Source organism: Cyprinus carpio, chromosome A1 (assembly GCF_018340385.1).
Source record: "Cyprinus carpio isolate SPL01 chromosome A1, ASM1834038v1, whole genome shotgun sequence".
Classification (NCBI taxonomy): Eukaryota; Metazoa; Chordata; class Actinopteri; order Cypriniformes; family Cyprinidae; genus Cyprinus; species Cyprinus carpio.
In genome coordinates, this window is record NC_056572.1 from 27,607,972 (window position 1) to 27,622,405 (window position 14,434).

Here is a 14,434-nt window from a genome sequence, read left to right on the forward strand (position 1 = left end):
TTGTAATGATTTGTATCGTAAAAAGCGCTATACAAATAAACTTGAATTGAATTGAATTTTCTATGCAGTTATCAGAGATCCTTTGCTTGAAGGTGCATGAATTTATTAACATTAAATTCACTGATGTTACATAACAACATTTAGTAGTCTTTTTTTAAGTTAAAATGTATACCAATAAACTTTCACATTTCTATTCCAAATTAACGTAAGAGAACTTTTGAGATAATCAAAATCATTCGTTAAAGGCTAATGTTCTGTACTGTACATTGTAACATAGCTAAGAAAAGGTTAGTCAACCTGTGAAATGCTTAGCACTGCAACTCAGCTATTATCAGAAAATCTGATGCATTTCTCAGTGAAAAAGGATATTCAATGTAGGGACTTGATTTGATCCATAGAGAATTGCTGGATCCATGTAAAAGTGTCCATTTCAGATTGGAATGAGTTAGTTTGTAGGACGCATTTGAAAGATTATTACACTTGATAAAAAGATTCCTATTTATTATTTGGAATAATGTGCACCAGTGCATTTCTCCATTCCAATGTAAGTTAAGCTAATTACATTAATGATAGTACTACCAATGGGAGTATTCTCTACCTTGTGAAGTCTAAGAATTGTCCAGTAGACACATCAGATCTCTGTTGGTGTTTTCACCAAAATATACTTGTGTGCCAAACATCCGCCCACATCGATCACAACCAAAAGGCTTCTCACGTGTGTGGATCCTCATATGTGTTTTGAGGTTTGAAGACTGGTTGAACATTTTCCCACAAAGGCTACAACCATAAGGCTTTTCACCTGTGTGAACAGTCACATGTTTTCTGAGGTTACTTTGATCTGCGAACTGCTTCTGCCACAATGCACGGCATCTGAACGGTTTTTCTTTCTCTCTGTGGATGCTATGGTGTCTTTTGAGACTATAGACACCTGACTAAATCGCCTTACAGCAGAAGTGTACAGTGGTGAAGCCATCTCCCCTGTTAAGTGAAGTTTTTGATGCAAGAGGAGAGTGCGGGGTTGAGAGAACGCTTTCCACAATGTTTACATATAAAATTGTCTTTCCTTTGCATCTGAGAAGAGTCCCGACTGTTGTTGACAGAAAAGCTCGGTGTTGAAACGGGAATGTTTGGATGAGAAAATGTTGTTACCTTCAACCGCTGTGTGTTAAATGACCTTCCACATCAGGCATAGACAAGCCATTAGAGTCCACTGGAGCTGCATAAGAACACATAGGATCTGCGCCCCTCTGTACATCAAGTACTGATTCACAGAAGGTCCCTCGTTTGCATTCAGATTCAGCATAGGAGGGATGATTTGTGGTTGCGTCAAATCTCCTGGACACCCATGAGGGAAAGGATGGACAGGCTGCAGGTTAGTCTCTGCGTCTCCATCACAACGTCTCCTCCAGAGTCGCTTTCCACCTATTTTGAAATACAACATGCTTAAAGGAAAACTAGTACACAAGAAAAAAAAGAGCAAATACTGTATTTAGTACTTATTTCACTCACAACAAGCATAGTTATTATTTTTTTTACTAATAGTAAATGTGCATCTTCACCTATGATCAATCATTTCTGGGGTTTCGTCCTCAAGGCGATCAGGTGCATACCATTGGACTGCCAGAGGAACAAATCATTGATGGAGAATTTTGTGAGTTTGAATGTTAAGAGCAATTTTATCAGGAAAAAAAAAATTGTTGTCTATATTCAAGCTATAACACTCATGCTATGTACCATGAAATATGAATATTTGAATTTGATATGTTGGTAACTTTTACAATAAGGTCTCATTAGTTAACATTAGTTAATGCATGAAGTAAAAATTAAAATAACAATGAGTATATAAGTTAATAAAAATACTGTTCATGTTAGCTGTTCATTAAATAATTTTTGGTACAGTATACACTGAAAAAGGAAACTATTGCATCTCTCATACTAACCTCTTTGATGGCAGTGCTGGACCGCGTAAACTATTGCATCTCTTACACTACAAAAACTCTTGATGGCAGTGCTTCTTACCGTGTCCTGGTCTACATTTTCAGTTTTAATCTCAAGATCCACTGTTACAAAACTCGTGCAGGAATATAAATATACTGTGTGTCGGCTAACAAGAAGCAAACAAAGACCATAGAATGCTATAACACAGGGTAATTTATGCAAAGATACCAGATTTTCATTTTAGTAATATCAAGATCCATTTTAGTGTTAAGCTTGTTAATCATGTTTCAATAAAGTTTTTTTAGGAAAATGTATATATAAATACCTAAAATAAAAAATCAATAATATAGATCAATATTTAAATTATTTTACATAGCACTATTATTAATGCATATAATTTATGTTGTCTTAGTATTTACATGCAATTATATATACATATTCCTGCATGTATATACCAGATAAATAATTAGCATATTAATAGTAATATCATTTAATATCACTACTAATTACTTATCTGTATTAATTTTGTAAAACCTTACACAAATTTTATCATCCATGTTGGGACAACTAAATAAGTGAAAAATAAAGTGCAACACAACACAATACATACAGTACAATATACTCACGGTTTTCAGTAGTCTCTGTTTCTCTTTCTGACTGTTCACACCTCATGTTGTCAGGTCTCTCCTCTTTAATAATGAGAACATCTGGCTCGGGTCATCCTCTACAGACTGACAAAAGCGAAACGCTGTCATGATTCCTGATACATTATTAGTGGCCAGATGAGCTCTCTGATTGTGAAATACAGTTTCTTACCTCTTGATGGCAGCGCTGGACTGTGTTCTGGTCTATGAAGTTATCTCTGCGGACTGTTAAAAAGACTCCTGCACTCCTGTACAGGCTGTCATCTTTAGCTACAACATGCAAATAACAGTATATAAAGCAAAAAGAAAATACCATGCAATATCCATATGAAATAAAATACTAAAATACAGTTTTCGTTGAATAATTCATATATATCTGTGAACTTCACATTAGTTGGTTGGATAAAATCTCCTTAAAAGCTATATTTTGTCATTCTGTTGGTATCAGCTAATCACAGATCTGACCACTATATGCACTTATTCCCAAAAATAACTTACAACGAAAATAAAACAATACATCATACCTCACGCTTTTCAGTAGTCTCTGTTTCTCTTTCTGACTGCTCACACCTCTCGCTGCAGGTCTCTCTCCTCCTCTTTAAGGACAATGTCCGGCTCGGTCATTCTCTACAGACTGATCAAAAATACAATGTTGTCATGAGAGTAAATGTTTAGGGGGTCAACTGACATGGTTGTTCAATGACCTATGACAGCATATCCAGATCTGTACAGATTGCATATACACAACCCTTCCAAATTCTGGGTCAGTAAGATTTTTATTTTTAAATAAATTAATACTTTGCACTGGAGCGAAAGCATGCCATTATATTGATGGGCAAAATTATTAATATCGATGTACAGTTTTACAAAATATTGCTATTTCAAATAAATGCTGTGTTCTTTTGAACGTTATTTTTCTTTCAAAGGCTTCTGAAAAGAACGCATTGTTTCCCACAAAACAGTAGTACTCAGTACAACTGTTTTCAACCCTAATTATGGACCAAAGCAGCGTATTAGCTAAAAGAATCTGCATATTATGATTTCTGAAGGATCATGCTGAAAATCAATCTTTGCTTTATACTGTCTCTAGCTATACAACAAACATCTCAATAAAAAAGCAAGTGGTATACCATATTTGAGGTTTTTAGATTTTCTAATGAGTATCACTGAAATGCTAATACCAACAAAAGTTAAACTCTGTGATAAATGGGGAATTATAAGCACTGTAGGAAGACAGTTGAGAAAGGTTCAGTGAACTGTCTGATTAAATTAGCAGGTAACAAGAATTTTTGCAGTGTAAAAAAAACAAAAAAAACGAGACATCTAATGTTTCATGCAACCCTCGTCTATTTCTTTCTGGTTGAAGATGCGATACTTTACGTGAGCGAGTATTGTTTCATCTTCATCCCTATCCTCATTAGACAGCGAAGCGATTTTTCACACTAATTCGGACCTGGAAACAGAACAAACGTTCACTCCATTAGCACTGGGGTAATGAGTTATTAATAGTGACTTTAATATAATGAATAGTCCGGACATCACTGTTTGTCTACTGGAAAGACCATGATCATCCTTTAACCTGGATGCTTTTCAGCGTGACCTCCTGTTTTTGTCAAGGCAGTTGATTCGTTTCTTAGTTTGTGCGCTCTTTCGATAAAACGAATCCCGGATTTCTATCAGCTTCTTTAATTTCTTTTTAAGGTGGTTATTCTCCTTTTGTGTTTGAGATATATTTCAAGCTGTAATTCGGTATAGCTGTCCCTCGACAAGTTTGTATATTTCTGCCACAGCGGCGTTTGCGAGTACTTCCATAACTGAAGCGATTTGCGTCTGAAACGTTACAATATTTTAAGCCATTGTGTTGAATCTATGTAAGATTAAGCTCCTTTAATAATAGCGAGGGCGGTCCTTAATAAATCCTTTCAAATGAGTATGTCTCGGGGTCTGGAGCTCTCTCGAAACCGATTTATACAGCCGAAAAGTGAGAATGGCCATTGTGTCGACACCACCGCTTGCGCTTTTTAAAATAAAAGCCCTCTCGTGCTTACCGAAACAATTTTTTCAAGTGCCCCTAAATATGCTTAGTACATCATCACAATGAGTGGACATAACTGTCCTATTTGGAATATTTTCGGATGTTTAAAAACTGGCACTGACTGAAAGAAGTTAATAAGAAAATTGGATCCTAAAAACAACAGTTAACCAAAAATAAATAAATAAATTAAAAAAAAATGCCAGACACTAAACATAAGTGCTAAACATTTTTTGTTATGAAACCTGGCCCAATTTTTGAGATGGAAGTCCCCCTTTATTTTTCAAATTGCAAATGTATTTGTTTATCATTGGTGAGCCTTGATTTTATGTTTAAGTACAAATACATATTTTAAAGTTTTTTTTTTTTTTTTCTAAATTATTTTTGTTAATACAACATTTTTATTTTTCTAAAACGTCAAAAAAAATAGTTATTTTTTTTTTCTTTTTGTTTGTATTCGGCTGTTGACTGTATTTTTTCCCTTGAATTTATGATTTAAAACCTTCTAGTAATGTAAACACAAAATGTATGGGCCCTAATATATATAATTTCGTTTACAAAATTTGTGTGGACGTTGTTGTTTTTCCGTGTTTTTTATAACGCCCGTTGTACCCTTGTCCTGTTTTCTTTTCTTGAGTTTCCTTTAATAAGTTTCATTTTCCCCCCTGTTCTTGGGGTGAGTTGTTTGATTATTCTCCCTTATGCAACTGTTTTGTTTGTTAATTATCCTAATGTATATTAGTTCCTGTTTTGTTTCTTCATTCCGGTCCAGCTTTGTTACTAGTTGTGTTTTTTTGATGTTTTTGATCCCTGAGTTGTATTTGTATACCCTGCGGTTTTCAGTATGATTAAAACTCTATTGCAAGTTGAAGTTTTGACGACCCCTGCGTTCTCTCCCCTTGCCACAGCGAACCGTGATAATTTAAGAAATTTAAGCGCAGCTTCTAATACCAAAATAAAAATGTGCTGTTTCCCAATGCAATCAATCAATGGGGGAGTGTGGCAAAATCTGTTTAGTAATTGATTTGCCTTTACAGAAATAAATCATAAAATAGCATAGATTTCAAATTCATTGCATTTTATGATTGCTGGGCACCATTTTTATTTTCAGTTTTTATTATAAACATCATTAATCCTGAATGATTACCACTATGTATTATTGCAAAAACAACCAATTTTGTTTTATTATTTTATTTTACTTCAATTTTTATTTTTTACTCTAAGCTACAGCAAAGCCTACTGACTGCAAGTGTTGTGTGTCATCTTTAAAACCTTGACTTGACCTGAGCAATAAGGTTAAGCAAAAAAACTCAAATCAACAGTGGGGCCCTCAGTAGATATTCATTAATACACTTAAGCAAAGTTGTGGAACTTTACTTACCTTACATACATCTTGAAAAAGAAGTGAATGTAAAAGATACGTTTTATTTCCCTACCTAATTTGAAAAAACTGAGAAACACTGAATTCTGGGGGGTAACATTTGTTTACCGATAAAAACAGCTTGCAGCTTTGATGTACAAGACAAACGCCAATAAAGGAACTTTTAAAAAATAAAGTGACCTTATATATTTACAGTACCAATCACAACAAGAACACACAAACATCTGTATTTTTCAGTATTCTTTATTGATCTAGTATTGTCTAATTACAGTTTTTATTCTTATTTATTTTTCAGTTTAACGGTTAATTCATGTTCATGCCATGACCTTTACGTAAAATGAGGCTTAAAACCCAAACACTGCTTTACCCTTTTGTTTGCATTTCCCTTTACAGTTCATCACAAGCTTCCTTTTACATTCCTAAAGTTAAAGTGCATGGGTGAGTATGAATAAATAATAGCTAATGTTTCTACCTTTTGTCCCCCGTTTAAGTAATTAAAATGTGTAATGGTGTTCAAGCAGATTAATGATTGCCGCGCAAAAGAGTAACTGTAAACATAAACAGAAATATTACAAATAAATAACAAAAATAAATAACAATATATACAATTTTCATTATAGACTAAGGACGGTATACAAATAAAATGTCACATTTAAGGAATATTTTATGGGAGGACCTTGTTTGTTTCCATAGGATAATAAAATATAAATAGTTTATAAAGAAGCCCATTAACATGTAGTAAAAAAAAACCTTTTCAATACTACAAAAGAAGCAGTATTGATAGCATATTGAATATCCAAAATCCATGATTTTTTTATGTTCTCATTGGTTTTTCCAGTCCTGCTTTTTTTGTCAAATATCTCAGAACTCTTTAGAAGAAGACTGTTTTCCGAGTGGGGGTTGTACTGCACACAGTGTACGACTGTCTTCTGTCCTTCCTGTGCTGCCATCCCGTCTTCTGATTGCTGCACATCAAACCACACAGCAAACACTAAACCACATAAACAGACAAAGTGGTGAGAGTTAGAAAGCATCAAGGATGAGTGGAAATTTTATACACCGTTTAAAAACACTTTTAATCAGCTTTAGATACACAATTATATACCACACTTAAAAAGGGAATATCTATGTCTATTTTACTGTAAGAATAAGAAACCATGCCTGTTGTTTGTTGGTAAATCACTTCAATACAAATGCACATATTTTTGACATTCATGTTTCCAACATAATACTTACGCAAAGGAGAATCCCCAGCAAGGTACGAGCCCGATGACAATAGCAATTTATGATATGGTGGTGGACAATGCACAGGGATAGCCACAATGATCCGCAGAGCCATGGCTGCATTAGTACTGTTTGTTTGAAGATTGTAGAGTGTTTTCATGGTGGTTGGAGCCTGGTTGCTTGGTGTGGTTTGTTGGGGTAAAAAAAAGCCTTGAAAAGGGCACTGACCCAAGAATTATAGCCGGAGCCCGTTGGGGGGTTTACTGTTTGTAAAAGCGTTCTGAAACGGAAAACATAAGGGCGTAAATCAGTGGCCTCGATCACAACAAGGGAGATCATCCCCAGTGCTACGGTTACGTGGAGAGATTAAAACATGGCCTACGATGAAAGAAAACAAAAGGAACATAACTAAAAATTATCCTGCCAATCATTCACCCATTTATCAAAAAACATCACATTAATAAAAGCAGTTTTCTTAAATTCATTTAGATATTTCTTCTCACGATAAAGTAAAAAGCAGTGGATCAGAACCTCCACTTGAAATCGGCTGGAAGGAGCAGATTAACCGAGGGGTCCTTTAGTATCTGCTTCACCTGTAGAGTGCAGCAATAAATTACAATAAGTAACTGATTAAAATACAACAACAACAAATAAAGACAAAAACAACAAACAATCCCAAAAAAACCAAAAAATCAATCATCTTTTTTATTATCTCTTTGTAGGCTTCTTGCCTTTGTATCTCTGTCAGTAATACTTTGTTCATTTCGAATGCAAAAATCAGTGCGTAGGCGGTGTTCATTAATTCCTTAAAAATATATATAACAAAAATAATTAGTTGTGTGACTATATATCGGGCATGATATTTCATTATCCATTTTCATTTTTCATTATGCATAATTACTGACTGTTTTTTTTTTATTATTATTTTCCTTCAAAGGAAGCCATGAATTATATTATTGTGTTATAATTATGTTATATTCACAACAAAAATGGAGCATAAAAAGAGAAAAACTCACCGATATACACAACATTATTCAAGGTCACAGGTTCGCTCACGCTTGTTACTCTCGTGGTTAGTTTAGTTGTGAGATTTGTGGCCAGCATAGATTTAACCACCTGTAGAACATTACTCTCACTTGGTCTTGGGCCCAGTGTGATAAACTCCAGACGAAAAAAAAAAACAATCTTAAATAACATTGCCCTCCTAGTCCTGCATAAATAAAAAATGATAAATAACTGGTATATAAAAACAGAAAATGAAAACAACTATTTTATTTATTTTTTTAAATCACTCATTGATCTTAACAAGATCGGTGGGGGGGGGTGAAGTTGTGCTTGTCAGAGTTGCTCGCTGTAAAAGAAAGTAATAATTAATGGAGGAGAATCAGACTTTCAGTTACAGCTTTTGTTGTTTTTGAAGCAAGACATATAAAACATGAAAAAAAATAAAATTTTTAACAACATATTATCATCATTTCCATATAATCTTTGAGGTACAGTAACAGATGGTTGACAGTGCAGCAGGTGTGGTGGATATGGTAATTACCTTCATTAAGTTGGAGAGAAGTTCCTGAAAAAAGATGCTGGGTTGCGTGATGTCACTTGGTGAGAAAACATACTCTACATTGGCCTTAATTACTGTGGAATTACCCCTGTGGGGAGATTAAAATGTACAATGTGAACCTAAAGTCAATAAGTCACAAGCCACAATAACACATATACAAAAACATCCCAGCTAACACCAAAGAAGAGTCATTAGGACATATTTGCTCAAATTAAAGTAAAAAGTGATGCAGAACAAACTACAAAAAATCAGCTGGTTGAAACTAAATTATAGGCGCTGATGAGTTACTGAGAAGGATCTTGCCCAGCTGAAAAAAAATTAGATGAATTTGTTTATAAATATGTTGAGGTTAATGTGGCAAATGAAAAAGAGAGACAAAAGAAGAAAAGAAAAAAAGTGTTTGTAAAATACTACACTAGTTGAAATGTTTCCAACTTACCAATGAGTTTATAGAGTCTTGTATTAACAGGTGGGTGCCATTCCTGAGTTCAAGCTTCTCAGTCATGGTTATATTGCTGATTTCAAATCCAAAGTTGAGAGCATAGGCCGTCTCATTTATTTCTTAAAAATACATAAAGCAATTGATTAGTTGTGTGCTTATATTTGGGTGGGGTAATTTCACTAATGCATTCCTTAATATTATTTTTCTTCAAAATAGGCTATAAAAGCTACAGATCTACAACATTAGAATTTAAATAACATATTCAGAACAAAAAGAAGCCAAACCAGGAGAGAAAAACTCACTTGTATATGTGACATTGACAAAGCTCACAGGATCACTCAGGTCTTGAGTACTGGTGTCTTGTTTAGTTTTGAGACGCGTCTGAAGCAGAGTGTTGGCCACCTCAAGAACCTTCTCTGGATTTGGCAGGGGGCCCAGTGTGACAAACACGAGGCGAATGAATATAAGCGCTTTGCCACGCCTACAAAGACAATAAATAATATATATTAAGGTTTGAAAAGAAAATAATAATAATAATAAAGAAGTAAATACCAGACTGAAATCATTGAACTTACACTATCAGTGGAGTAGTTGTCAGAGTGCTGGCTGTCGTTAAGACTGTAAAAGGAAGTAATGATTAATGGAAGAGGCTTGCAGTTACAACATTTGCAATCAGTTGACAGTTTTGACAAACCTGTCTGTGAACGAAGCTCATTGAGGAAGCTGACTGGTTGTATGAGATCTCTATCCTGGAAGGTGTATTCCATTCTGCCATCAATCTGGTTTGAAGTGCTTCTACAAGACAAACAATAGATATTTGTTAGGGACTTTAAACCACATCTTGAAAAAGTATTTTTCTTTTTATTTGTTTATTTTTTTTATTTATTTTTTACTTTACAAAGCTTCAATAAGCTAAAATGTTAGGACACATGAAATAAACACTGTGAAGTGAGTTCGCATCTTACGTGAAGTTTGATGACTTTGGTTGAAAAGTTGGACTTCCAGGTTCATTAAGAAGAGTGTTCAGCTGCAGGGGAAAAATCAAACCATTCATCAGTTTCTCCTGAAGACTGGCATTGAACCTAAGATGTATTACACCGTTCAATTTTGAAGTTTACCGCTTTATTGATGGTATCCTGCACTTTCTGGTTGGTGTTGCCTCTAGACACAGGTTCCTTTGGCATGCTGATGTTAATTACGTTAAATGTAAAGACCACAGCATAGGAGGTTTCTGACATTTCTGTTTGAATGAAAATGGTAATTTTAAGAATTTCCAAAAGCCTGTAATACATCATTGTTAGCCTCAATCTTATTTCAAAACTTTCCAAGTGAAAATGATGACACTTACTCTCATAGGTGACATTCACCACCTTCACCGATTCATTGAGCTGTGACTCTCTGGAATTACGCAGAGTTTTGATTGCATTGAGGACCAGAGATTCACTGGGGACTGGAGATGAGGAGTTGAAAACCAGCTTGCTTGTGACCACTGCTGAACCAGATCTGTAAAAATAGAAACTTTGTTTAATGAACATCCAATTTTTGCAATAAAATTCCTTCTCTAATTTTGATTGTTGTCAAAATAGAAAACCAAAATGTACATGAGGTTTGAAGTAGTAACAGAAACACTGGTTGTTGTTTCTGGAAACACTGTTGTAGTGGTTGGTAGACGTAGTAGCTCATTGAGGAAGCTGACTGGTTGTATGACATCTGCATCCTGGAAGCTGTATTCCATCCTGCCCATCAATCTGGTTTGAAATGCTTCTACAAGACAAACAATAGATATTTGTTAGGTACTTTAATCCACATATAGAAAAAGTTTTTTTTTTTTTTTTAACATTATCTAGCTTCAATAAGCTAAAATGTGAGGACACATGAAATAAAGATTGTGATGTGAGTTCACATCTTACGTGAAGTTTGATGACTTGGGTTGTAAATTTGGACTTCCAGGTTCATTCAGAAGAGTGTTCAGCTGCAGGGGAAAAATAAAACCATTCATCAATTTCTCGTGAAGACTGGCATTGAACCTAAGATGTATTACACTGTTCATTTTTGAAGTTTACCGCATTATTGATGGTATCCTGCACTTTCTGGTTGGTGTTGCCTCTAGACACAGGGTCTTCTGGCATGCTGATGTTAATCACGTTAAATGTAAAGACCACAGCATAGGAGGTTTCTGAGATTTCTGTTTGGATGAAAATGGTAATTTTAAGAATTTCCAAAAGCCTGTAATACATCATTGTTAGCCTCAATCTCATTTCAGAACTTTCCAAGTGAAAATGATGACACTTACTCTCATAGGTGACATTCACCACCTTCACCGATTCATTGAGCTGTGACTCTCTGGAATTACGCAGAGTTTTGATTGCATTGAGGACCAGAGATTCACTGGGGACTGGAGATGAGGAGTTGAACACCAGCTTGCTTGTGACCACTGCTGAACCAGATCTGTAAATATAACCACTTTTGTTTAATTTACATTCATTTTTTGGCAATAAAATCATGACTTCTGCATTTTTGAATTTTACTTAAAATAGAAAAACAAAATTTACATGAGGTTTGGAGTAGTAACAGAAACACTGGTTGGGTTTTTCTGGAAACACTGTTGTAGTAGTGTTGGTAGACGTAGCTCATTGAGGAAGCTGACTGGTTGTATGAACATCTCCCATCCTGGGAAGGTGTATTCCATCCTGCCATCAATCTGGTTTGAAGTGCTTCTACAAGACAAACAATAGATATTTGTTAGGGACTTTAATCCACATCTTGAAAGTTTTCTTTTTTTTTTTTTTTTATTATCTTTTTTTTTTAACATTATCTAGCTTAAATAAGCTAAAATGTGAGGACACATGAAATAAAGATTGTGATGTGAGTTCACATCTTACGTGAAGTTTGATGACTTGGGTTGTAAATTTGGACTTCCAGGGTTCATTCAGAAGAGTGTTCAGCTGCAGGGGAAAAATAAAAAAACCATTCATCAATTTCTCGTGAAGACTGGCGTTGACCCTAAGATGTATTACACTGTTCATTTTTTAAATTTACCGCATTATTGATGGTATCCTGCACTTTCTGGTTGGTGTTGCCTCTAGACACAGGGTCTTCTGGCATGCTGATGTTAATCACGTTAAATGTAAAGACCACAGCATAGGAGGTTTTCTGAGATTTTCTGTTTGGATGGAAAATGGTTAATTTAAAGAATTTCCAAACCTGTACTCCATCATTGTTTGACTCAATTCTCATTTTAAAACTTTCCCAAGTGAAAATGATGACACTTACTCTCATAGGTGACATTCACCACCTTCACCAATTCATTGAGCTGTGACTCTCTGGAATTACGCAGAGTTTTGATTGCATTTGAGGACTAGAGATTCACTGGGGACTGGAGATGAGGAGTTGAACACCAGCGTGCTTGTGACCACTGCTGAACCAGATCTGCATATATGAACCATTTTTGTTTAATTTTATATTAATTTTCTTGCAATAAAATCATGACTTTCTGCATTTTTTAATTTTATTAAAATAGAAAACCAAAATTTACATGAGGTTTGGAGTAGTAACAGAAAACACTGGTTGTTGTTTCTGGAAACACTGTTGTAGTGGTTGGTAGACGTAGCTCATTGAGGAAGCTGACTGGTTGTATGACATCTCCGTCCTGGAAGGGGGTATTCCATCCTGCCATCAATCTGGTTTGAAGTGCTACTACAAGACAAAAAAATAGATATTTGTTAGGTACTTTAATCCACATCTTGAAAAAGTTTTTTTTTTTTTTTTTTTTTTTTTACTACTAATCCTAATTTTTTTTTTTTAACTTTACGTAGCTTCAAGGAGCTAAAATAAGAGGACACATGAAGTAAAGACTGTGAAGCGAGTTCGCATCTTACGTGAAGTTGGAGGACTTTGGTTTGTAAAGTTGGACTTCCAGGTTCATTCAGAAGAGTGTTTTTAGCTGCAGGAGAAAAATCAAACCATTCCCATCATCAGTTTCTCGTAAGACTGGAATTGAACCTAAGATTGTATTACACTGTTCATTTTTGAAGTTTACCGCATTATTGATGGTATCCTGCCTTTCTGTTTGGTGTTTTTTTGCCTCCTAGACACAGGGTCCTCTGGCATGCTGATGTTAATCACGTTAAATGTAAAGAACACCACAGCATAGAGAGTTTTTTCTGAGATTTCTGTTTGGATGGAAATGGTAATTGTGTACATCATTGTTGGACTCAATTCTCGTTTCAAAACTTTCCAAGTGAAAAATGATGAGCACCTTACTCTCATAGTGTGGGACATTCACCACTTCACCGATTTCATTGAAGCTGTGACCTCTCTGGAATTACTCGCAGAGTTTTTGATTGAATTGAGGACCAGAGATTTCACTGGGGACTGGAGATGATGGGAGTTGAACACCCCAGCTTGCTTGTGACCACTGGCTGAACCAGATCTCTTAAATATAAAAACTTTGTTTAATGGAACATCCAATTTTTGCAATAAATTCCCCTTCTCTAAATTTTGATTGTTGTCAAAAATAGAAAACCAACACTTTACATGAGGGTTTGAAGGAGTCACAGAGAAACCAAATGTTTGTTTCGGGAAAACACCTGTTTTTGTAAGTGGTTGGTAGACGTAGCTCATTGAGGGAAGCTGACTGGTTGTATGACATCTCCATCCTGGGAGGTGTATCCATCCTGCCATCAATCTGGGGTTTTTGAAGTGCTACTAGAAGACAAGCAAAGAGATATCTGTGAAGGGACTTTATCTACATCTTGAAAAAGTTTATTTTTATTTGTATTTATTAATTCTACATATATATATATATATATATATATATATTATATATATATATATATTTATTTACTTAGCTTCAATAAGCTAAAATGTGAGGACACATGAAATAAAGATTGGGTGACATGAGTTTATTTTTTGCATCTTACGTGAAGTTTGGAGGGAATTTGGTTTGTAAAAGTTGGACTTCCAGGTTTCATTCCAGAAGAGTGTTTCAAAGCTGCAGGAGAAAAATCAAACCATTCATCATTTTCTCCTGAAGACTGCCACTGAACCTAAGAATGTATTACACTGTTCATTTTTTTTGAAATTTACCGGCATTATTGATGGTATCCTGCACTTTCTGGTTGGTGTTGCCTCTAGACACAGGGTCCTGTGGCATGCTGATGTAATCACGTTAAATGTAAAGACCACAGCATAGAGGTTTCTGAGATCT

The 14,434-nt window shown here is 35.1% G+C and overlaps 2 protein-coding genes and 1 long non-coding RNA gene across 5 annotated transcripts in view; all 3 read right to left on the reverse strand.

The window, feature by feature from the left end:
• Positions 1-10,895, reverse strand: part of LOC109074317 (mucin-5AC-like) — a 74,707-nt gene extending 63,812 nt beyond the window's left edge. Inside the window, exons 1-2 of the mRNA XM_042758899.1 lie at positions 10,827-10,895; positions 10,574-10,728 (exon numbers count right to left, since the gene is read on the reverse strand). The gene's annotated coding sequence lies outside the window, so the exon portion shown is untranslated. The remainder of the gene's footprint in view (positions 1-10,573; positions 10,729-10,826) is intronic.
• On the reverse strand, positions 2,655-3,162 carry LOC122145637. Its single transcript, XR_006160448.1, has 3 exons — positions 3,112-3,162; positions 2,755-2,852; positions 2,655-2,669 (listed from the first exon to the last, which is right to left on the reverse strand). It is a non-coding gene; the product is annotated as an uncharacterized LOC122145637 (long non-coding RNA).
• Positions 9,038-12,390, reverse strand: LOC122145626. 3 transcript variants are annotated; one of them, XM_042760165.1, is made up of 7 exons: positions 12,265-12,390; positions 12,108-12,170; positions 9,920-10,020; positions 9,801-9,843; positions 9,528-9,706; positions 9,223-9,344; positions 9,038-9,090 (listed from the first exon to the last, which is right to left on the reverse strand). In XM_042760165.1, the coding sequence occupies exons 2-7, from the start codon at positions 12,152-12,154 to the stop codon at positions 9,046-9,048; spliced, it is 537 nt and encodes a 178-aa protein (XP_042616099.1). In that variant the 5' UTR covers positions 12,155-12,170; positions 12,265-12,390; the 3' UTR covers positions 9,038-9,045. The 3 variants fall into 3 exon arrangements, with proteins under 3 accessions (XP_042616099.1, XP_042616083.1, XP_042616091.1); XM_042760149.1 differs by lacking the exon at positions 12,108-12,170 and adding an exon at positions 10,191-10,252 and having other exon boundaries at positions 12,265-12,384; XM_042760157.1 differs by lacking the exon at positions 12,108-12,170 and adding an exon at positions 11,136-11,197 and having other exon boundaries at positions 12,265-12,384.
• Positions 12,391-14,434: the final 2,044 nt, after the last annotated feature.